General features: G+C 43.6%; 1 protein-coding gene across 2 annotated transcripts in view; it reads right to left on the bottom strand.

The window, feature by feature from the left end:
• ADAM12 (ADAM metallopeptidase domain 12) overlaps positions 1 to 26,013 on the bottom strand; it is a 171,135-nt gene that overhangs the window by 135,511 nt on the left and 9,611 nt on the right. For both annotated transcript variants that reach the window (XM_032116848.1, XM_032116849.1), the window contains exon 2: positions 19,218 to 19,339. In XM_032116848.1, the coding sequence (XP_031972739.1) occupies positions 19,218 to 19,339 (122 nt within the window). The remainder of the gene's footprint in view (positions 1 to 19,217; positions 19,340 to 26,013) is intronic.

The following is a 26,013-nucleotide window of genomic DNA, read 5'->3' as shown; positions in this document are numbered from 1 at the left end:
CAGATGGGAGCAGAAAGCACCTCTTGGTTGGAATCCATTATGTGCTGCTTAAACAATGCTTGGTGCAAGGCTGTGCAAAGAAAACAAACATGCCTGGGCTGGAGAAAATTGTGACAAAACACAACTTAATAGTGCTGGCAGACAGGCAGCAATTGCACTGGGGCTGGGTAGCCTTCGTGATGGAACAGAACTCGCTGCAGACGGTCCTCTGCAATTTGGGTAATTATAACGGCAGTGAGCAGCTGTTGATATTTGCCAATTTTAAATGTACGTGGATTTCTTTGAGGACTGCGCCATGCAAATTTAGTGAATCCTGTTTGGGTTGTTCCTGCCTGGAAAAGTAAAATTCCTCCTCTCTGTAAGGACAGTGGGGGCTGTGACCTCGTTTTACCAGAAGTTTGAATACAACACCACATTCTCTCCGTGTGCTCAAAAAGCCAAGGTCAAGCATGGACCACGTCAAAGGCTTCATCAGCTCGTTACCCAGTGCAATTATATTTTCGGCACCTTACTGCCTTTGTCCCACCATGCTTCCTGAGAGTACTCCCAGCTAACAGCTCTGCATTTTCTCACCCACACATCTCGTGTTTTATAGCAGAGCTGGAGCTGAGCAGCCAACCTGACCCTCCGTGGAAACATCTCCCCTTCCACACACGTAATTATTGCAGCCATCGCTTGTGGAGGACCCAGGACGTGCTGTGCACTGTGGGGGAGGAGAATTATGATGATGACTACTCCTAAATTTCCAATGATGAGAAATGGCCCATCCTTCAGGTCCTATCTGGTAATGTTCCACTCAGTGGGAGCTGCCTGGGGAGGGCACAAGCCCTAGGTGTCACACAGGGACGCAGCAGATCAGGAGAACCGGATCTCAAGGATAATACAAAATAAAATCCATTCCGAACAGTCAGAGCCACTATCTGAGCCACTCCTTACACCCCTCAGTGTCACCTGCAGCAGTGCCAGAACAGAGGTTTCCCCCATCCATGCAGAAGGGTTACAAAGCCATGGAAAACTAAATCCAAAATCCCATTGCCAAGATTCAGCAAACTCACGAGGAAAGAACTACTGAGGAATTCAGTAGGAACTGTGTCCACTGAGACACAAACAGAGGTGGCCACCCATTTCCCTGAACTGAAAGTCAACTCAGAGCACTTCAAAAAAGCCCATAAATTATCCTATCACTGGAAGAGGATTTCAGATGCTTTTTGTTTCCCGTCAATACAAATCTGGCTGGGCTCAGTGAGTTCTATTGAATGCACATGTATCTCCTTCAAGCCACATTTCATGCTCTCCAAACATCTCTCTCTAAATTAAATCCTTTCATATTCCTTGAAAAGCTCAGTTCTTAATTAGGAAAGAGTTCTGATTTTCCATTTTCATTAATTCATTCGATTTCAAGATTTTGAAGCCAAAGTAATTGCAACTAAGTGAAACTTACTGAAAGGCAAAATGATACAATCAGTTTCAGACAATGAGAAAATTAAGAAATTTTTTGAATGCAAGGGTTGGTCTAAATGTCCTGGCTAAACTGAATTCTCGACAGTGCTACAATCTCCAGAGAAGCAATGATAGATGTTTTGCTTCTCTGAATGAACTCGGAGGGCTGGCCTGATTAATGCTTGAATCACTTAATTTATTTGGCTTAATTTATATGCTGTTCTTCACTTTCAGAGCCTCCCTCTCCCCTCCATCACACAGTTCCACTGCACCAGGCCTGTGCCAAGATCTTTGAACTCAGGCCTCATTCTCCCTCAACATCTTTCCCTATTATGTGGCTCAGATTAAATCTTCTGCGCTAATTTGTTATTGCAGTCGCAGATTTGCTTCTGGATTCCAGTTCCCTTCTGCATCCCAAACCCTGGAATGCAAAGCAGGAGTGATGAGTCGGGGTCTAATTTCCACTCTTTCAAACCACAATTTGTCTCTGATGATCTTTTGAAGATGATGAATGGGTTCTACAAAGGCAGATAAAATATTAATATTTTTTAAACTAATGAAAAGGGCGATTTCACCCCACTCTTGGGCTACTCAAGATAACTTGACAAACTTCCCAAAGCTGTACTTCCAAGACACATGAATCATTTTTATATCCTGGAATGTGCCCTAAGAGAAAGAAGGATCCGAAGATTTCCTAGTAAAGTAAATTATACTGAAACCTGGGGGCAGAATCGCACATTTTTCTGCTTAATTAGAAAGAGACTTTGCCCAGAGACACCCCACCTATACATTGATATTCTTGGAGAAAACAAATGACTCAAAGGAGTGTGGAAAGCACAGTTAATTTATCTCAGAAAGCTCATCCTAGAACAAAAACACATGTTGTGTTCTGACTGATACCCAGAGGTTTAAAGTATTAATGACCAGCATATTTCTTGCCACAGAGGCAAAGACAAAACACAGATAAAAATGCCATTGCCATTAATATCCACACAAAAAAACCCTGTATACAAAAATATCTATTCATGGTAAGATGTATTTTAAGATATCTAAATTGGTTATAGAGTCCATTAGGCATCTAATTACTCTTGGATATAATTTATTTTCAGTTGCTGTATGAGCCTATAGAAAATATGTTTCTTTTCACATTACCCATATGTTCAATAAGAATAAGCTATAAAAAAATCATTTCTAGAACAACTTCTTCCATGACATATTAGATAAACCTGTGGCTCTCAAAAGATAACCCCTGGATCAAGGTTATATAAATTGATATTAAAGCTCAGCAAAGATCTGCTTTACACTAAATCATCGAGAAATAGGACAGCCTTTCTCCATCGAAGGGCATGAGGTAAATAACTGAAGAGGAGGTAAAAACAGATAATCAATTATTTCAGTTGGTTTCAGGGTTAGCGCTGAAATTTTCAGCCCCTCAGAGAAAATCCAAAAATCAATAGAGCACAGAATTTTGAGATAACAATGAAAGAAACATCTCAAAGGCATTTGCAACATGTGATAGAAGTATAAAGCAAAGTCTGCTCTCACCTTCAGAGTGCAAATGAGCAGGAATATTCCTGAGTCTGCTCTGAACCGACTGCACAGGGGTGGGAAAGAGAGAAAAATCCTGCAGAAGACTCAGGAAACATCTCCATTTCCCGCTGTCAGCCCCATGGAGCAGAGCAAGCATCACAAAAAGAACGAGCAGGAACAGAACTCTGCAGCTCAGCAGATGCTGGAGTCCAGTGTCCACAGGGACTGTGGGAAAATGGACTTGAGAGGAGCTTGGGAATAACGGGAGAGAGCAGCAGTGGCTGCTGCAGCTGAGATGAGGAGCAAGTCGAGTTATAAGGTAAAAACTTTATTTTAATTGTTCTTTATGGAGCCAGACCTCCTTCCAAGGGCCTTCTATGTAAAGCCCGGGCTGCCAGAGCATCCCATCCTGAGAGAGGACTCCTTATCCACCCTCCTGGGCAGCTCTCAGTTGCTAACAGACCCTTCAACCCTGTATTTACAGTGTTCCCCCCTCTTTTCACTCCATTATTTGTACAGATCCTACTCTACTTTTGCTTCCATCCCCCAAACCAGAAGCCAATGACCTGGTACAGGTGAGAGAGAACTGCAGCACGACACAAAATTTAATGAGACCTTTCAGAGCCACAGCTTCCAGCCTAAACCAAACCTCTTCAAGTAATAAATATCCCAACCTCCATGGCATCCTGATCCACCTCTCTGATTTCAGTGTCCACCCGTGGGTAAATAATAAAATGTAATAGAACAAAAGGCTGAACTTCTGCTGAAGAACTTTCTCTTCACCCAGCTGAGAAAGGAGCTAATGTTTTAGTTGTCTATGTATTGTTTAGTCTGGTTCCAAGTTGTACAAAACCAGTAATTACAAAAGAAAGAAAAGCTGTGGGGCACCCATTTTTCACCCTCAGCATAAAAGTGTTCCCTATGAAGTTTCAGGTATTTAAAAATCCAGAAAAATCCAAATCTTATCCCTTGAAACACAGAGATGGCAAAGTTCACAAAGGAGGTTTTCATGAAGCAGAAAGAACGGTCTCCATTTTGCATCAGATCATGGAAAATGTGGCTTAGGGGGCCTCAGAGGCTCCTGCCCCACGTCAGGATCAACTACACCACTCTCATTAGCAGCTCTTTCTCTGGCTGTTCTGAAACTCCAGTGCACTCAGAGACCTTTAAGCCTCCCTTCCTCATGATATACATGTAAATACATCCATTTCCCATTATCTTTATTACTGAGCTCTTCCTCGCTGCCTTGTAGGGCCATTCTTCTTGTCCCTGCTAGACAGGAGCATCTCTAACAGTGACACTCAAACTAATTACTGCCTCTTGTTTTCCTGCAGCCATTTACACCCTGCAGGATCCATCACGTCCCTGCTCAGCCTCCTCCTCTCCACGCGGACAGTCCCAGGTCCTTGCTCCTCACCACAGCCATGGTTTCTCCAGCATTCCTGGCTCTCCTTCCCGTGTTCTCCTGGGTGAGTTATCTCTCTCATTTATTTTAATGACTGTTTCCCTTCCCAGTAATTATTCAAGGAGGAGCTATTATGAAACACCTCCAGTCCCCCCAGGGCTGAGTCTCCTGCGAGATCCAATGCCTCATGTCTGATCCTCAGCCTCCCACCTGCGCTCCCGAGTCCTCCAACTCTCACGGTATTAATCAGAGAACCTTGGAATACTTAAGTTGGAAAAGACCCTTATGATCATGGAATCATTTAGGGTGGAAAAGACTTCTCAGATCACGGAGTCCAACCCTTAATCCGGCACTTCCAAGGCCACCACTGCCCCATGTCCCCAAGTGCCACATCCACACAGCTTTTAAATCCCTTCTGGGATGGTGATTCCACCACTTCCCAAGGAATGAACAAGTTGCACCCCATTGTTGCTGCTGCACCATTCAACACTGCTCTTTGATTTTCCAGACAGCAAGAAGTCCAACTTTTCACTGAGATATGCACCTGAACTACTGAATTACCACTCCTTTACAAAAAAAAAAAAGCCTTAATGCTTAATGCTGCACTCGTTACATATTTAAATCACATTCAACTGCATGAGTGAATAAAACTTTGCTGTTATAAATAACATATTGTTGACATATTGCACCAGACTGCTGGTTTTTGCACTCCCAAGCCATATATTTTGGCAGAATAAAAAGAGAAAGGCTCCTGGAAAGGTTCAGGAGTGTCCCTATAAATAGGGAATGGTCCCCAGATAGGACTGCCACTGTTGTATCCCAAAGGGTCAGCAGGGCTTTGAAGCACAGGAGCCAGGCACTGGAAGGTTTAAAAGTATTTCCAGCATTTTTGGAAATTTTCCTCCAGGCTCATCAACATATAAATAGAGAAGGGCTCTGCAGGGGTTCCCCCCACTGCGCTGATTTCCGGAGGTGATGAGGGAAGGAGCTTTTTAGGGCCATATCCCAGCCTAAATGAGAAGTCTTGATCACCAGAAGACCGAAGAATTTCAGAGAGAAACTTGGACAACTCCTCAAGGGGAACAAGAAAATAACATCTGAGGATTGCATAAACTGGTTACACTCAGGGAAAGAATTAGGAAGAGCAAAGATGCCCTGTGTGCACTCACCCTGAGGGATGCCTGAGCTGAGGGATGCTGCATTATTCCCCTCAGACAACAGACACTTGTTTTTACACTGCACACGTTTTTAAATAAACCTAAATTTCAAGATGCATTTGATAAAGGAGTTATAGCAGCTGCTCCCCCCAAACAACTCCATCAAAATTCACAGATAAGAACACCTCGAACACACAAACTTTCCTGAGGCTAAATACGAGTTATTTCCTCTCCCTGCAGCAAGGCTGTGACGGTGACATTGCATCAATAAAGAGCTCCCTAAAATTGAAGGAGCAAATTTGTACATTCCGAGGGATGCAGAGGAATGATTTTGTGGCATAAGTAACGACAGCAATAAATTGCTAAGACTTTATTTTATGCTGAATAAATTTCTCACCAGCTCAGGTGCCAGCCAGCACACCAAAAGGACAGAGCATGAAAACAGCTTCATTGTTGTTCATGAGGAACTTTTCAAACTCTCGTTGCTCTGGCAAGGAAATATTTGTATATAATATAAAAATATAGAAGGCAAACCCATAAAATGACACGGTGGCTGCTGAAAAAAACCAAGCACTTCCTGATATTTCCAAATAATTTGGCTGGAGTGTCATGGCCAATGTCAGAATTCCAACTGGGCTTGAGGAATATACCTTGGTAAGACACAGCTTTGTGTTACCAGGGTTGTACTGATTTTTCTTTCACTGAGAAAGATAAAGATTTTGCTGGGAAAACAAGCCAACATTGCCTTTGAAGCCTTCAAACAAAGACTGGACTCTTTGTCTAAATTGTTTAGTAAATAAGGCTGTGAAGAATTCTCAAATGCTATTTTTTTGCACAGAAATATCAAAGTCTCCCTTTGTGGCCTGCCTCAAAATAACAGAAGTGTAGGAAATATTGTACACAATAATGGAGAGCTCCACAAGACACTTGTTTCATCCACATCAGCCAAAATATCTGCAGCAGCTGATCCCTGTGCAATCTGAAGCTGGGTGGTGATGGCCCAGATAATATCCACACTTGGAATAGTCTTTATTTCTTTTACATTATGCTCTTTTTTTTCCCCCAGTGCCTTGCCCTAAAATTAGAACAGCTCCATCTCCATATATGAAGCTGATGGCATTGGTGAGTCCATCACGAGGACTCACACTGATAAACCCTCTGCTCCTAAATGGAACTCCTCCCTAATAACCTGTCCTGGAAAAGCAGAGCACTGATAAGAGTTTCACTCCATGCTGTGCATCTTCCCTCTCCACTGCTTGAGTTTATGATTTGATTTCAATGCCAGATCTTGCTGTAGCCTTATTCAGCTGCTTTTTCCTCACAGAGTGTTGCAAAAAACCTTCAAAACCTGGTTTGAGAGCTGAATCTTGAGATAAGGTTGGAAACAGAGCAGCTGTATAGGTATAGATATAGATCTCAGTATGTATAGAGATGTATATAGATATATATGCACATATATTGATATATATAGATATTGATATACACACTACGTTGATATAAATACTGGAAAATTCAGCAGTGTGGTTCTTTCTACAAAAGAAATTACTCCAGTCCAGCTCTCATTGTCTCCATCTCACACAGATTCAGGGAAATTGCTAAACACTAATTCCGTGAAGGCTCTGAAATTAGAGCTGATTTCGATTCTACACCTCGAGATTTCTTTTTAAATTAGCTAATAGAAGATGTGTGAAAGTGGGATAATATTGATAAATGCAATTTTCAAAATAAATCAGTGCTTGGTGATCAAATTGCACGGTTGAAAGATGTAAAAATGTACATGTAAAAGAGAGGTACATAATAGACCAAAATAATAATAATCAAAATATTTCTTAAAGTGTTTTCATGTCCCTGTTGATCTCCATCAAAGAAAGGTGACTGTCTAAACTTGGACTGAGTTATAGGCTGATCATATGCTATAAAAATCTCACTTAATGTTCTTCACAATATTTACAAGATGTTTGCAACAGTGACAATCCTCATGCTCAGCATTGCAAACACTCCTCCTCTTTAATTCTTTGAGACCTAAAATCTTGAAAATATCTGTTCCCTTGTTCCATCAACACATATGGGATTTTTCCACACGTGCAAGATGTCCCTCTTTCCCCCAGTTTCCTAAAGGTTGCACAGGCAGAGCAGGAACACAAGGAATACTTTTAGTCGGAAAAGGCCATTACAAAAATCAAATTGATGCCCCATTGCCTGGGTTAAACTTTATTCCCATTTTATAGACAGGAAGGGGCAGGACAATAAAATGGGAGATGTTCAACTGCACAAAGCAAATAATTCAGGTTTCCATCTTAAAAATCCCAACTGTTCCCATCTATATCCTAAATTTGCCCTTGTGACATGCAGTGTTCCCAGGCTCCTGACTCTGGGTCTCCCTGGAGCAGCATTTTCCTTTCCTTTCTCTCTCCTCTGGAGCTCCTGGGAAAGATCCTCTTTGGTCTGGAGGCCTCCCACAGATCACATTTTAAACCAATCCAGCCCTTTTTTCCCTTTATAATCAAAACCCCATAGCAGTTGGCAATTCCGCACTGAGCTCGTAAGGAAAAAGAGAGTCAAATATTTTGAAATATCTTTTTGTTTCAGTTGAAGCCTTTTACAACCAGAAATTAAGTAATAAATAGAAACTCAATAAAGCATGAAATGTAGTACTTTATGTTTAACTGTGGGCATTGAAATTGATTTTAATTCCTCTCTGCAGGGTGTGCTTTGGGGCTTTGGTTGGGGTTTTTACAGATGCCGCTCACTCCTTCACAGGGATTTACACCCCTCAATAGCTCCTCCACTAAAAACATGACATCTCTTGGCAATAAAAGGTTAAAATTCACTTTGCCCTCTGATTATAACAGAAATACCTTTGCAAGCTAATGACTGTAGCAGGCTGCTCTGTTCCTGAATAAACATTTTAGGGATTTCCTGAGGTGTTGTTTTGTTTTGTCATTTCTTATTATTTTCTTTTCCCCATCTTTTTAATTGAGGGAAATGAATTTGGAGGGCACATCCAGCTTAGATGGTATTTCAGTCAAAAATATGTATAGGTTGTCTTTCTATACACTTTTCAAACTGAAAAAAAAATACATTTACAGAGCTTCTGGATATTCATTTTATAGAAAAAAAAAATCTTTAAAGCTTCTCCAACTCATCTCCTTCTGCCAGCTTTCCTGGCCAACTCTTTCTTAGTAATGCCAATAAATGCCAAAAAAAGTCTGGTTTCAACAATGTTTCTGTCTGTTGAAACCAGGAGAGAGGCAGTTTCTGTTGGATACACTCGATTTCGGGATCCCACTCTTTCTCCAGGAGGGAGTGGGCAATGCTAACACAGGAATAGGCTCGGAGTTGCTTTGAGGACAGAATCCCACAGTTCCTCTTGTTGACTTTTCCTGCAGCAGATCCATGTCCAGAACCTCCCCTCTCCTTTGCAAGAGGCAGGTTCGGCCTGTGCCAGGGCAAGGGCCCTTTTTTGGGGCAGAGAGGCTCTTGGCTGTCCCGATTCTCACATCTTTTGTCTCCCTGCCCCTTGCCAGCAGCTGGAGCAGCTCTCCCTCAGCAGCATTTCTGTCCCAGGACAAGCTGTACCTCACAGGGAAACATCGAGGCACAGAGGAGGGAATGGGTGAAGCTAAAGTAAAGAATGGAAGACACCAGAGTGGGATTACATCCAGGATCGCTGCCTGGAGGAGCCTGCCATGCCCAGCACTCACAGTGCCAGAAAATAACACCCACCAAAAATCAGCAAAAGCTGGGCAACTCAGAGAAGATCTGATCCTCCCCTCTCTTCCCCAGGCAGCAGCTTTGTCTAGAAATCTTTGCTCCTGTGGCTGTTTAGGTGGTCTCAGGTAATACATAAAATTCTTCTAAACATTACCATTATTTATAGGCTTCACTTCAAAAACACAGTGCAAAATGCTGCCACTCAGAAGGCAGAGGCAGAGTTGTGGCTGCCCCATTCCTAGAAGTGTTCAAGGCCAGGTTGGAGCAGCCTGGGACAGTGGAAGGTGTCCCTGCCCGTGGCAGGGGGTGGAATGGGATGGGTTTTAAGATCCCTTCCAACCCAAACCATTCTGTGATTCCAGGAATCACTCCAGACTGTGATGACTGGCTGGGAAGGGCTTGGCAGGTTCACCCCAAAAAGACCATTTTTATGCAGGGAATGCTCCTCAGAGGATGTGGTCGGGGGAGAGAGAAGGAACAAACAAGGAGATGAACCCTGCCAAGGAACCACCCAGCTGGAGGAGAGGGCCAGAAGAGGAAGGAGGAACAAGGTCACGCAGCAGAAGCAAAATAAAGTTGATCCTAAGGCAGGAGACATGGCAAGGGCAGAGGAACGAGGGCAGGACTGAGGAGCTCTTCGTTTCCTGAGCGTGACTGCAGCTTCAGAGGAAACAACACATTCACATCCTGGAACCTGGGCAGAGCATGAAAGGGCAGGGACAGAGCTGGGGATCTAAACAGAGCCTGACACATCCTGGCGTGACACAGGAGGGGCAGGAGCCCTCCCTGGCTCCAGTGGCTGTTCAGAGCCACCACGTGTGTGTTTAACTGCTCTGTCAGGGAGGGCAACCACACCTCAGAGCCACCAGTGCCACCAGCAGAGTCATGGTGACACTGGGCAGAAACAGCCCCAGCACATCCTTGATCAGGAAACACTGCAGGCTCTGGCAGCACACCCAATATTCCATGGAAATGCATCTCACAGCAATTTCATCCCCAGCCTCTCCAAGCTCCATCACCCCACCATCTCTGTGAGGCTGGGAATTGCAATATTCAGCTCCCAAAGCCCCATTTTGCTTTAGAACTGTGTCCTTGAGGAAAGGCACCACGCAAGAGGGACACGCAATTTCCACGAGATGAAAATGGAACACAAACTTGCTGCTGCAATATCAAAATGACACAGATAATTTTTGCCTCATCTACACAAGCTTTTTGAAAGCAGCTGGCAGAGTTTTTTGGCAGTAATTTTATTTCTAGAAAAATACCAACACCTTGAAAGCCTTTTATTGTCAAGATATTCCTGCTGCATTTTAAAAAGCTTTATTATCAATCCTAATTATTTTTTTATCAGGCTTTAAACTGCATATAACCTCTATGACTCCTCATTACAATTCTGGAAAATGAGAAATATTCCTATAGAAGAGGCGAATCAACTGGGGCTTGAGTAAATCACATTGAAATAGAATTATAATTCAACAACAAAGGCACTGGGCTTGTTAGCTGTAGGACTCAAAGGATTGACCAGCTAAATTTACTTCTTCACCCCTAAAATATACACTGAGAACTCAATTTACTGTGGCTTTCTGAAATAAGGGTCTTCATCACAAAATATGTCAGCAGCTCATGTTTTCCCCTTCTCAGAGGATTTCAGTCCTTGGAAAAGGCCCAAGTTTTGCTGCTGTTACAAGTCCACAAAGGACTCCTTACAGGAGCTGCACATTCCAGGTACCAGGGGCATTTGGTGGGACAGAACCTGCTCTAGTCTAGGGTTCAGTCTGACCCAAAGCACTCACAATAGGAACTGAGAACAAGGGAGATTCTCCTCCTGCTGTAAAAAAAAAAACCAAAGAAACCAAAAAAAGATCACATGCTCAGAGCTGGAAAGCAAAGCATTATTTTAATCCAAGCCTGAAATTCATACCTTACACTCGCAAGATCTGTTGCAAGAGACGTGAAATAGCCAAGTATAAGCTAAATTAATTCAATATGAAAATGCCTCAGTACAAGCACTTTACAAACCCAGCATAAGGCAGGAACTTAGGTTTAGGTTTTAATCCCACATTAAAGGGTCACTAACATGAACTGTATCATTAAGATCAAAATATTTTTTCCCCCATTTTATTGCAGAAAGCACGATCCTTTTGTTTGTGGGGTTTTTTTGAAATGCCAGCCTGAAAACTCAAGTAAAAGTGGATTGCTTGAGCCCCATCAGCTCCTGGAGGATTGCTGGAGCTCGGATCTGAGACACTACCTCATAGCTGGTGGGTCACAACCAAACCCTCTGCAGAGCCCCTCCACACGAGGGCTGCTACTGGGAGGCAGAGCTCAGCACCATTATATCACTGGTGATCTCCCCTGGCCAAGTATGACAGAATTCCTCCAGCAGCTCAGCGTGATACGAGCTCATGAACGGGAATTTCACCCTCTTGAAGGCTACAAAACCCCACGGAGAGCAGGAGGTGTCTGGTGGATTGTTCCTACAAGGCTCTCCATTTTCTGTTCATTGAAACACCCCTCACTTCCCATAATACCTGAGCAGAAACTCTCACACAAAGCTTTACAAACTGTATCACTTAAGCTAAAAATGAAATGGTCTCTTTTCTGGGATGAATCCCAGTTGCTTAACACTTCCCAGTATGCCCAAGCGACTCAGGCAGGAAATGAATCCTCGTGTATCTAGCTGGAACCAGGGCACTGGTTCAGTGCAGACAGAGAAAAGAATTTTCCCCACTCAATCACCAACACAAAGTTTTTATTGGTGGTCCCAGCTCCAGGAATTTCTCAGCCCCGGAGCTGCTGTGTGAGCTCCAGCAAGCCCCGGGAACCAGGATACACCTACCAACGTTTCTAAAAAATATCATGAATTCAATTATCAGATTCATCAATTGGTTAAACGAGCTTGGATGGGAGGAAGGGAACATGTTTTCCTCCTCTTGGATGAGGTAAGGTGAGAGGGGTGGCTTTGAGCTGCTTTGGCTCACTGGGACACAGGAATTCCCCTGGCTGCCAGAGGAGGTGCCACGCTCCCTTCCCTGGTTGTGTCCACGCAAAACTTCTGCTGCTTCCAAATTAAACAAACACAGAAGAGTTATTAACTAATAGAGCATATTTGCACTAGTTACTCCTCAGAGTGGCCCTACAAGGCAGGAGTATGGTTATAAGGAAAAGCAAGAGAAATATCAGATTGTTTACCAGGCTATTAAATTAATGACTTCCAGGTTATTAATTAAAGGCTCAAGGAGAGGATCTCCCAGGGAAGGTTGTGGAGGATTAGTGCTGTTCCTCTGCCTGTGCCAAGCTGCATTCCCAGCTGATGACACAGCCGATGCAGAGAGCACAGCTCTGCCTCTTATAGTCGATGCTCATGAGTCATAAAAAATATGGAGAGCTCTATAAATTCTGGTTATGCCTCTCCCTCTCAAGATATGTAAAACAACCATGTAAAAGAGCAATGAAAGCTGTCCTCTCAGCCTTCAAAGCCTTGTTTAAGCAGCACTGTATGATTCCCCTTAATACAATTGTCTGGAAGTCTAAACTTTGGTAATTATTTCAAATGAAAAGGAACAGCAGGAGGCTCAGTTGAGGGGAATATAAACAATTATCACTTGCACGAAGGCTATGCCAGTTATGAAATAAACTTGAATGGGTTTGCTCTTGAAAACACTGAGCTCTAAATTAATTATCTGACATAGTGAGCCCCTCAGCTGTGCATCAAACCCTATGTGAGTCATGCAGGAGGGGAAGCAAAGAGGGGAAATGGGACCAGCACAGAGACCTTGCCTGGGAGAGTGGGCAGGCCCTGGCACAGGGTGCCCAGAGCAGCTGTGGCTGCCCCTGGATCCCTGGCAGTGCCCAAGGCCAGGCTGGACGCTGGGGCTTGGAGCAGCCTGGGACAGTGGGAGGTGTCCCTGCCCATGGCAGGGGCTGGAATGGAATGAGCTTTAAGGTCCTTTCCAGCCCAAACCATTCCAGAACTCTGTCAGTCTGATGATCTGGTTATACTGGGGCCTTTCTACTGATGCTCCAATAAGTTCCTAATAAAACTGAAACTGGTGTGGAGACCAAAACTCTGGATAAGACACTGGCTATGACTGCCTTTTCCCCTTCTGCCAGTTTGCAGTGATGCGAGAACAAAGACAGGATCCAATGGGTAAGGCCCACTCCTGCTTGGCAGCTCCCAATGTGTTCTTGGATCTCCAGCACTATTACAGCGGCTTTTTAACAAATTTAAAGTTATCTCCTTTTCCTGACAATGGTATTTTGTCTCAGTGGCAAAAAAAAAAAAAAAAATCCCTATGTCAGTAGGTTTTTAGTTAGGGCCTTACAGTGAAGGCATGAAAAAAAAAATGCAAAAAGGTGAAAAGCATCAGTGTAACAGCCAATAGATGTGATAAATCTGGAGAATCATAAGGATAACCAACAACTGTCAGAGCTGATGATACTTTTATAGATAGCAGAGAATTTCACGCTGAGATTCATGTAATCAGTGCCCAGAATTCCACACCAATAATCAAGATTCTGATGGTTGCTCCTCAACACAATCCATGGCACAATACTTAGCAATGGGGCAGGCAGGGATGCAAAAGCTGCTTCTTCAGGAGCAAAGGGAGATGCAATGCATGCTGAGCAGCAGGAAATGGTAATCCTCTGCCACTTCACATGCACAATCTTAGAGCTGTGACAAGTGTACACTTAAAAACCAGAAGAAATATGGTCTAAATATATATTTTATAGCTGGCTTTCATCTTTATCTTCGCATTTCATTGCTGGAGTTTATATTCAAAGCATAACATAACACCAGGAAAGAAAAAAAGAGTGTTGCTACAAGAAAAGGAACTCTGCCTTCTCATCTTTCTTTCTCCCTTTTTTTAAAACCCTTCTTTAAGATTTCAATTTGCAACCCTGATTTATTCCAGCCCAGGCAAAGGAAGGAAACGGATTCACATGAACTCAGAACCTGGCCTTGGAAACTTCAACTTGGCAAAGCAGTGTTACTGTTCCCTGAATCTGTTGCCCTCTCCCCAACAGGGAGAAGAATTTCTGATTTATTTTGATTTAGAAGTCACTGGTGTTGGAGTAGAAATATCCTGCAGGTCTTGCCATGCTCTCTGCCCACCGTGGGCACCTTTCTTTTCCTCTGCTTGTCTTGAACTCCAACACAACCCCAATCTCTTGGGGTGTGGGAAGCCACAGAACAAGAGGTCTCATTGTCTGAAAGGTGGGGGAGAGGTGGATTTTCCAACCTATTTTTATATATTGGGGTCAGTGACAGTATTTTAAAAGGGTCCTATGAGGCTCACAGTGATCCAGGTGGATTAAGGGTCTAACCCAGTGACAGGCAGATTGTGTGCAGCTAATTCACTTAATTATTTAAAACAAGTCACACAGTAACATTTGCTCATTGATTCACACACCTCCCAGATTTAACATCAAAAATCAAATTCACTGCATTGTTCCAAAGCAACCTGGGCTGGCAACTTGCAAACTTAAATCAAGTTCAAGCATTTCAGAGTTTCTAGCTTCTCATATGGTTTTTGAGGAACCACACTCAGCTCCAGATTGCAGGCCCTCATATACTTGCCCCGGTTCAGCTGCTTTCCCATTTATTTTTATGAATGGCAGCTGTATCCTGACAGGAGCACACACGGGTTAATATTGCACTGGGGCAGATAAAGAGATCAGAAAATAAAGAAGATCCATAAGTATCAAAACATGTAAAATATCCCCCACTAAGGAAAGCTGCACCTAACTTGCTCATGGGCTATTAGAAAATCGAGAGGATTACATCTTTCAAAGCACTTGGTCCTGGTTATCTTTGAGTCCTTACAGCTGCCAGCAATGGCATTACAGGTCCTGCACAGCCAAGACTGGAGAAAACCACACACCTGAGTGACTGGTGCCTCACCCTGAGCTCTTTGTGCTTACCTGCATAACTGATCTCATCAAATCCTCACAAAATACTTCCCATTTCTCAGGAACTTCATGCATTTTACAGTCTGGACCCAACTCTGGGTACAAAGCCAGCTCCACTAATCAGTGTGTCCCTCTGGGAACAGGGTGATGCCACACTGGGATCGCCCCCTTCATTCCAGCTTTTCCATGCCTGCCTTGCCAGGCAGCATTTCCCCACTGTGATGACCTTTCAAGTGTAGAAATGGAGCCAAAAACCCCTTAATGCCCATGTGAAACATTTCCTGCCTGGCTCTTGTCTCTCCACGACAAGGGATGTGCTCCGGGCTCTGGAATAACACCACTGATATTACCTGACCCAGAGCTCCTGTGCTGCAGGGATCTGGCACACACCAAGCCCTCTGTGGCCCTAACAGGGTGTGAGGATAAAAGCTGAAGCCAAACAGATGGTCTTCTAAAAATCTTCCCTAAAGTGTTCTGTGTACTAAAACATCACTTACCCAAACTCTCATCAAACTTGGCTTGATTTGCGAATCTCGAGCCAAGTTGGGAAGAAAAATATTCAGCTGGAAATATGGGGGGGGGGGGGGGGGGGGGGGAGAGGCTTTGTGCTGCACTTTAATATAAAATGAAACAATTTCCTTCAAACCTTAGAAATATTTAAGAAAAATAGAGCCCAACCCTCGTGTGTTTAAACCAAGCACTGAGGTGGGGGGTGGAAATCAACACAGAAAGCAAAGTGCTGAGCAAATGAAAAAAGAGAAGTGGAAGGACAACTGGAGCTCTAATGTATAATGACCTATCAACACATGCTGTAATGCACACAAAATTTCAGGGAAGGAGGAAATCACATCTGCAGGGAATATGGGCAGCTATTGTTTGAAGCACAGGGTGATGTTGCACAACCCTTTGCGGGCCCGATCCCGCTGCCACACGACCACAAATGCAGCATTTTCTCCTCAGCAGCCCTGAGCAGCAACAACTGGACACTCAAAATAGCAGCCACTAATTTCAGCAGCCTGCTCAGGATGAGCAGCTGAATATTATATCCAGTTAATAAAAGAATTTAACTAGGTACCAGTAAAATATTCTCACTGAAAATGATACATTTTCTGAATCGAAAAAAAAAAAGATGCCAGGAGAGATGTTAACAACCCCAACTAAAGGAACAGCATCACACAGTTGTAAAAACATTCAGGTATTTCCGTAGTAGCTTCTCTTAAGTATCCATATTTTATTTTTTATATGTTCTTCCCTAACCAGGATGCTGATAGGACAAGAGGAAAAAGCCCCAAGCTGGGCTCAGGTTGGCTATCAGGAAAAATTTCTTCAGTGAGTGGGTAAGAATTGGATCAGGCTTCCCCAGGGCAGTGTTGGAGTCACCATCCCTGGAAGTGTTCAAGAAATGACTGGACGTGGCACTGGGTGCTGTGATTTAATTGATATGGTGGTGTCCAGAGGTTGGACTCAATGACCTTGGGGGTATTTTTCAGCCTAAAGGATTCCATGATCCTATAAAAAGTGTTGGCATCAGCACAGGCATCTTTTAAACAGGAAAAAAGCAACAACATTTCTGAAATGACGCCACCGGGAAATCCTGGTCTTGGTCTTCTAGAGCTGGAGTTGGAGAAGGGGAAGAGAAAAACTGATCTGCCCAGTAAATGATTGGTTCTCTCCAGACACAAACCAGTTAACTTGCACTTAGGGAACCCCAAATTCTTTAAGTATAATTTAATTACAGGTCTAAATTTAAAATTGGGGTCTGCCTCCGATTAACTTGAACTTTCCTTGGAAGCACCTAAATCATGAGCTGTCCTTGAAAAAGCACATCCCAAGTGTATTCAAGTAGAATCTGGTTAGAGCTAAGCAATCTTTCTTTTTTATTTTTTCCTCAGTAAATGGAATTTTCTCGCTGCTGCTGAGCAGTTCTGTGTGTTTGTGCCATCAGACAGCGTGAATTATCTCAGATATTTTGCTCCTGCTCTGCACAGTGTACGGCATAGTCGGCCCTCAATGAGAAAGTCATTAGCTTAATAATCATTCCTGACAGATTCCAAGTGAGAGATTCCAACAGACACTGCAGTGGGGTAAATAAAGGGACAGTTTTATCTCCAAGATGGGAGAGAAAGCTGCACTAAGTGATGAGTGTGCTTTCCCAGGGACTAATTGTTAGGCAGGAGTATTTACAGTTAAAGGATTGGGGAACGGGGCCATCATTGCCAGGCAATTATCTGTACGCAAATAACTTTAATCCCTTGGCATTTTTATAGCCACTCCATTATTTATTTTACCATCTATTCTATTGCAATACCATTCCCCTGTTACAAGTACGTACTTTTTTTTAACTTCATATACGATTAAAATAAAACAGAGGAACACTTTGAAACGAGTTGAAGAACAATAGATCCTATTTAGCCATCAAACACAGCAGTATTTAACTTTTGTGCTTTTGATCAATATTTATGTGACAAGCTATTCATTACTCTTCTCCTCTAGCAGCGAAGCCGTTGTTCTTCCCACAGCCTGATGTGCACTTCTGTGTATTTAATTTATAAATTTCGATGGAGAAGTAGTATCCAAAGGAGGGGGGGGAAGTGCTGATACAGCACGTGGATCTTTCTACCAAGCCACAAATCTTTTCTAGGGTTCATCTTAAACTGAAAGTAATTCTGGGAAACAAATTAACGATATAAATCACATTATCATTACTCAGAGAAAGATACTCGGTTGTAACTCTCTCTGAGAGTTCCAGTGAGTAGCTAAAAGGCCTCTCTCTATATGGAGAATGCCTGTTTCTAATTAAATGATCTAAAAATAGAGTTGCACATACATCTAGGACCAAGCCATCTGTGTTATCTCTCCAAGATAAGCCATTCTACACCCACTCTGATATCCCTTTCATCACCACACAGATTCAGAACTGGGACTGGCCCTTCTTTCCTATTTAGGAAAGGGACAAAGGAAAAGCAAGAAAAATTTTAATCCAGACAAGCTTATTTTGAAAGTCAGAGCCCTTGTTTTGAAATATCTTTTCACACCTACTTGTGTCAATCAGCAATGTGATCCAAAGCCATGTCCTGCAAGCAGTGGCAGTAGTCAAGCAGGATTTCTCCACGAAACACTTTCCCAATCCAGCAAGGAAAGCTGTTTCTAATTGGCTCTCTGGGCTTTTTTGCATTGTTTTTGTGCAGTGGTTTTTGCTTGGGTTTTATCCTCCTCCCCCCCTCTTTTTTTTTAAACTATTTAGAAACTCTTTTCCCTCCTCATTCAGGTAATCCAAAGAACAATACAAAAAGTGAGGTGGAATCAAACTGGACCTGAGTTAAAAGGTTGGGTAAGAGACTGCCACGGTATCTTTGGTGATAATAAACAACAAGCTGTCTCCATACTTCAAGAAGGAGACAAAAACCAGCCTTTTCTCCTAAAAGCAGCTTCCTATAGTGTTCACAAATGTCTGAGGGGAAAAAAAGAGGAAAGCTTATCAGGGCCTGTCAAGAGGGGGAAACAATCTCTGCTTACTCAGAGCCAGTGGCAGATTCTTCCCTTGTTAGGCAAAGGGAAAAGCGGAGTGTGAAGGGCGAATCACCTCTCATTCCCAATCCAGCACAGGAGATGGAATTTGGGGGTCTCCCATGGGATAATTAAGTCCAGATAATGCCTCAGGCTGCAGCCAGCACAGCAATATTATTTCCACTGGTCCTTAAAGTTCTTGCTGTCCGACTGTATTTACTCAAACAAACCTTTACTGTGCTTGCCCCTCCCTCAGTTGTTTTTTGCTGTTGCATGATAGAATCTCAAGCAATGAAATTATTATTATTTCACTTTAAACTTTCATTTCCGCCATCAGAAAGAAGAATGCACCTCTGCAGGAAAAAGGTATTCATTTCAACCAAAGACCTTACCCATTTCTTAAATTAAATAAGCAACAATTTTAAGTATCTGGCAACAACAACATAAAAACACTCCTATAACCCATAGGAGGAAAGTGCATTGAATTCTCCCTACAGCCTTTAAATTGTTACACACCTCAGAATAAAAGAGTAGGCAAAACGAGGACTAACCTTTGAATAAATGCCATTTACTGGTCTCCACTGTTCTCCATTCAAAAGGAAGGGAATCGTTATCTCATAATCTTTGGACTGGTCCTTTGACATCTGCAGCCTCAGGGACTCCACATTCTCACCTAAGGACAGGGAGAAGCATTTCAGGTTAGCTGGGAAGAGCATCTGACAAGGTGAACCTTGTTATTTAAGGGACTTGGCAGCATATTTGAAAAGGAAATAACTCAGGAAAAGGATTAAACATTAAACCACTGTGGGCTGGTAATGTCAGTGTCCAAACCTACACAAATTTCAGAGAGGGCTGGGGTTCAGGGAGGAAGGTTGGAGGGGGATTAGATGGCAGCAGCAGAAGACAAAGACTGCACATTAAGAGATATCAGGATGCAAGGATATCACCACGGAGGATGCACATTCTCATTCCTGCGGAAAAAAAAAGGCCTGGAAGAGAATACAAACTCTCACTGAGGTAACACTCTACTCCTACACAGGCAGATGACTTCAATTCATACCACCAGGTCAAAAAGCTGTTTGCATGCAGCATTTATCAAGCATTTTTCCTCTCCCTGAACATATTAATGGCATTGTGCCTGTCAAGGCAGAGCCCTGAAACCAATATCACAGGACAAGAGCTGGAGAAACAATTGAGAATAAATCAAAGAGAAGATAGGGATGGCCTCCATGTGCCACAGGACAGTCAAAACACTGGTGGGGTTTGCCACACTCTCTGTGCTCACCTAATGCTCTCTGAGGATCAAGAGTTACATTCTGAGCAGAATTACCCCCATTTATTCACTGTTAGAATTAGCTTTAAAAACATCTGTGCTGTCATTATGGTTAAGCCAACGTGAGCAGAAGAGAAGTCTGGTATTTTCCAACATTCTTTTTAAAAGATGACACCTTGTCTAAAACACACCAAAAAAACCCCTCACAAGAGAAAAAGATGAAATATATTGGAGAGAAGAAAGTTGTTTGTTATACAGAGTTCTTACACCCCTGTAATGCAGCCCAAGTGACAGAGGGCTGGGAGGACACGGTGTCAGTCCTTAGAAGAGATGATCCAAACCTGGCCCACGATTTGGTTCTCCCCTGGGGAGGCACATGAGACACCATCTCATCAGCCTGGGAGGGTCTAGACAGAACATCCAACTCTTTATTCTCATTATCAGGCAGGAAGCTCCCTGCTCAGGACAGGAATTTATGAAGCATATCTCAGCAAAATGAGAAAAGTTTGGCTCCAGCCTGGCTCTCCCTTTCTCCTTGGCTCACTAGAGCAATCTCAATCACACAAATTAAATGACTCAGGCCCTTCTATTATTCTGTAGGATTTGCATTCTGAAAGTGTCATGAGATCTAAGCTTTCAGAATGCCTTGGAGGATCCTTATCCTCCCGTGGATGCATTGTCTGCATGGCTTCCACGTAGTCTGACACCATGGAGCTGCCATGGCGATATCAGGGAACATCAAAATCTCCCTGATACTCCTCCACGTGCCTTTCCTGATAATTCTGCAAAGCATGAACTTCACAGCATTATCCAAAACAGAGGAAAAAAGGGGGGGATCAACATTTGTGCACAGATGTGTTATTCCCTGAACAGACAGCCTGGGCTGGAAGTGCACCAGCTATAAAAATACAATGGGAAAAGGGAAGAAAATCCACACAAAGTATGGTGCAATTTTGCCACTCCTCTTCCATCCCAATGAAGTGATGCTCGTGGTGCATAACAAAGTAAGGCTACAATGAGCAAATTTAATCTTCCACATGTGCTTATTTATCTGCTGAAAACGCTCTTTGTGCACAAGTGTTGATAGTCTGGAGACAGACATCAAGACAGGTTTATAGGCAGCAGTTATATCTTTATTGGAAAAGATAATTTATTTGGGGGGAAACAAAGCAGACAAGCTTCAGAGTTTGCAAACTCTTCTGAAGCCACGGCATTTATAAAACACGAGATCGATTTCTGTCTAGTTGCTTTCCTTGAGCCAGATACTTGGCTGCTTATCTGAATGTTTTTATTTAAATTATTGGGTGTGATAAAAATCACAGCTTCCTGCAGAAGGCAGAGGAAGCACCACAGCCCAATTTTGGGCCTCATTCTGGAGAGAATTTGGGCACATGCTCTGTGCACTTGCTTAACTCCCAGCCGCCCTCAGTGTGATATAAGCACAGCACGGTGTCTTTTGTGTATCAAATAATGTTTTTCTCACAAAATTTCATTCTATTTATGGACTGAAAGACTGCAAAATAAAGAAATCTGTATAGCTGATAAATAAACTCTAGCCCAGTCTTTAAATAAAAATAAAGTATGGGGAAGATCAATAGGTAAATCCTTTAAATAGGTTTCTGCAGCCTGACTGCAAAGCTTTGAAGAACATGGGGCAGAAAATAAGGGATCACAGCTAAGGAAAGGCAACCCCCAGTTATCCATCCCAATGGGAAAGATCTGAAAGGCCACAGAGCAACGGGACACAGATAAGGGGGGAGGAAGATCCTAAATGAGGAGGGAAAAAACCCACAAAAATTGTAAGGCGAGAGTCAGGCAAAAAAAAAAAAAGCGGGAATAGCGCAGGAAACTTTGAAAAAAATGGGATTAAACCAGGTGGGTACAAAGGTGAGACAGTTCCTGGCAACCTTGGAGAGCTTTCGGCCCACACAGCCCTCACCTCAGCTGGAATCACCAAGGAATTCATCCCAGTGAGGGATACTTCACCCAGTCCCTTGCACAACATCTGAACAAAACACATCCCCAGCTTTCTTCTGTTGGTTTTGGGACAGCCATCTCTGAGCACAGACCCAGCCCTCCCAAAGAGCATCCAGGAGAGGAGGACAGTGGGATGGGCCCGGACATCTGCGCTAAGGAAGGGTTTCCATCACCCCAAACACATCCCTGAGCTCTCAGAGCTGCAGTTCCTCATGCACACAGACGTGCTGGTATTTCCTCTCTGCCACTCTTCCTCTCCTTTCCCCATTTTCAGGAGGATTTCTTTGAAGCTGAACCATTAAAGTTGTTTGTGTTACATTAATAATGAGGCCTCTTCTCTACAGGGACTCTTGGTACTACAGCAATATAAATGGTGTAATAATTGAAATCAGAGAATCAAAATTTCAGTAATGTGTCATGAGAGGAGAAGAAAATCAGGCCATATGCAATACCAGAAAGTTATATTAGAGCCAGGTTTCCTATCTTTTGTGTCACATGCACCTACTTACTCATCTACTTATTTTCCATTTCAGTGAAATTCTGTCCAGCTCTTCCTGACGCAAGCTCGTCTCCCACGTTTTCACATGAAAACCTTCACAGTTGTGTCTATCTGTTTTCTATTTTCAGCCTGCACTGAAGGTAATGCTTTTGATCCACAAGCAGCCCACAAGCTGATGCAGCGCCCTTTATTCTTTTTTTTCCCCCCAGTAATATAAAAGCGTCTCTGTACAAATAGTGAGATGAGTAGATGTTACCTGTCAGTGACTTTTGTGTGGCTTAAATATTTTTCATCTGCCACGTACTTCTACAACTTTTCTGCTTTGCACAGTGTCATACAAGGGCTTGTCAGCAAGGAAGTTGAGAATGGTTTTCATCTTTTTGCTTTGTGTTTCAGTTCCTCCAAGCTCTGTGCAAAATAAACTCCAAGCATGTGATGTGACATCTTTGCTTAGTGGCTGCTGCCTCCTGAAGAAGCCCAGACACACGCCGGATTTGCATTTACTTTAAATTAATAAGCTTTTAGTGAGGCAGGGCAATTCATTTGTCCTCGTGATAAACAAAGAGCTGAATGCTCCCAATGCTGAGTCGCTCTGGATAAAATGGGATGAAGTGGAAGGAAAATGGAGTAAGTCCCACTAAATGCACACCCCAACCCTCTGCCAGTGCTGGTTGTGCTCCCCCTAGCACGGAGCAGGACAGGAGTCAGACCTGGGCTGGTTTATAAACAACATCCATCTCTCCCACACAGATTTACAGCAAAGTCAGCTCTGATGCTGAGCTTCCTTCCCATCGTGGGTGGGCCCTTCTTGTCCCACACGGTAACGTGGTTACACAGAATAACCTGGTTCAGAGAATCCCAGAATGGTTTGGGTGGAAGGACCTCAAAGCCCATCCAGTGCCACCATGGCAGGGACACCTTCCACTGTCCCAGGCTGCTCCAAGCCCCAATGTCCAGCCTGGCCTCGGATCCAGGGGCAGCCACAGCTTCTCTGGGCAACTTCTGTCCCAGGGTCTCAGCATCCTCATAGCCAAGAATTCTTTCCCAATATCCCATCTAAATCTCCCCTCCTTTAGCTTAAAGCCATTCTCCCTCATCCTGTCCCTCCATCCCTTGTCCCCAGTCCCTCTCCAGCTCTCCTGGAGCCCCTTTAGGCCCTGCAAGGGGCTCTGAGCTCTCCCTGGAGCCTTCTCTTCTCCAGGACGGACAGCCCCAGCTCTCCCAGCCTGTCCTCATAGGAGATAGGCTCCAGCATTCCATCAGTGATGAGGTGCTCAAGGACTTTCACAGCCCCAGAACCCCATGAAAGCCCAACTGGGGTCAATGACCCTGGACATGGTGATGCTGTGGGATGTCCATTTCCATCCCAGACTGCAGCTCTGCCCCCAACCGCACTGTCCCCAAACACCCCTCATGTCACCCCCTGCACTTACTGCTGAGCTATGAAAGATACAGAAGTGAGGGAATAAAAAAGGCTACATTAAATTAAATTAAATTATCTTTGTGTTACCGTTCCTACTGCAAACAGACTCAAAACTCTAACTCACAGCCTGTCCTCATTTTCCTCTGCAACAAAACACCCAAAATACTGGATTAATCTTTGGATTGAAAAGAATAGTGGAACAGAGTAATCTTTCTGCAAACTGAAATCAGCAAGGGCAGTGCTCTGTGCCCCAGGCAATGCCCTGGAAGTCAGGAAGGACATCCTTTATCCATTTCCCTCTTCATTTTCTTCAGCTTCCTCAGTGTAGTGCACAGTTTGTGGCATCCATGACGTGGATGGGTCATTCCTGACTATGGAGGAAGGGATTTACACCTGGCTGCATCCAGCACTCACTCAGCCATTGGCAACGGGTTTGGGGCCAGTTCCTGAGGTACCCCCAGAGCATCCACTGCTGGCTGGGGGCCCATCAGATGGAAAAGAGCTTTATCCCCCCATCAGGGGCTTTTCTCTCATTTGGGATGATTCCTCTGTCACCTCCAAACTCAAAATAGAACTTTTTCATCCAAAATTCCCATGCTCACACACTGAGAGGAGAGGACCAAGTCTTGTCCTTCAAGATGGAGGTGGACTTAGGAACTTTAAGAAGGGGTGGAACAAGGTAAGAATTGGAAGCTGCCCACAGCCAGGCAAGGGAAGGGTTTTACTAAGCATCAGTAAGAAAATGTGTCAGGATCAGTCTGTATTTTTATCAGCAACATTTCCTCAAGTGTCCTCCTGAAATCCAGTGCTCAGAGTTAGGATACAACTGCACAGAGAAGGACAGGAATATTACAAAGAACCCAATAATTTGCAACCCAGAGCAAGGGGCTGAAACCCAGGAGGGCTGTACCCTTAGAGACCAGTAAGATTTCTGCTCTAACCATTCCTCTTCAAAGCAGGAGACACCAGGATGACCCACACATGGTGGTCAGGATAACGTTGATAATGCTGCATCAAAAGAGGTATTTCCAGGGAATATCAGAGATCCAAGTTAGTCCTGAGAGCTGGTGAGAGAAGCACATCTGGAATGCTGGGGGCATTTCTCCTCACCTGCACTCACAAAAGATGAATTGAGCTTGGAGCTGGTGGATTGGAAAGGCTGCCAGGGAGAGCAGGGAAGTGGAAAGACTGAATTACAAGAAGGGAGCTAAAAGAATTATTTTACATAATCTAGAAAACCAAAGATGACAGGACCCATGATTGTCCCTTAAGCTTTCTGTGACTCTTGGTATTTATCTTGCCAGAGCTGATATCTTTATGGATGGCAGGACTATGAAGTGCCTATACATAAAGTGAGACAGGATTCCAATATAGAATTGGAGAGAGGATCTCATCCAACTCTTGTCCATCAAGGAAAAAAAAAAAAAAAAAAAAAGAAAAATCAGCTTGCTTTAAAGGAAATTGTCAACATTAGGGATCAGATTATATAATGCCAAAAAAAAAGTGTCAACTATCCAACTACGTGGCCGAGGCCCGGGGATGTGTGATTCCAGTCCTCTATTTCACCCCATCTTAGAGGAAAAGCCAAAACATTACCCAAGTTAAACATTATCCAGGCACAGATCTTGCTGAAACCACCTTCTACAATGGTGCCTGTTCTGCCTGAGACAGGAAAAACAAATGGGTACTTAATAAAATCCCAGAAGGGTTTGGGTGGGAAAGGACCATAAATTAGCTCATCCCATTCCATCCCTGCCACGAGCAGGGACACCTTCCACTGTCCCAGGCTGCTCCAAGCCCTGTCCAACCTGGCCTTGGACACTGCCAGGGATGGGAATCCACAACCTCCCTGGGCACTAATATTAAAAAAAATGCAAAATATAATTATATCTGATACTAAATGTGAAAATGCTGCAAAATAAACAAGTACAAGATTTCCAGTGCATAATGGTTAAACAAAGCAAACCCTGTGACTTGCATGGGGTCAAAGAAGCAACAGCTTAAACTTCACATCAACCACCAGCTGAGGACACAGACACCCTCTCAAAAGAAAGGACAAAAATCACCACACTGATAAGGTGCTTCCCATTATCCCACTTTCAGCACTTCCACAGCTTCATAAAAGGCAGCACAGCACCAGACTCTGCCCTCCTTTATTTATAAGCACAAAAGCCT

This window comes from Corvus moneduloides, chromosome 8 (assembly GCF_009650955.1).
Source record: "Corvus moneduloides isolate bCorMon1 chromosome 8, bCorMon1.pri, whole genome shotgun sequence".
NCBI classification, from domain to species: domain Eukaryota; kingdom Metazoa; phylum Chordata; class Aves; order Passeriformes; family Corvidae; genus Corvus; species Corvus moneduloides.
Note: the sequence above shows the minus strand (reverse complement) of the source record. Positions and strands in the feature narration are given on the sequence as shown.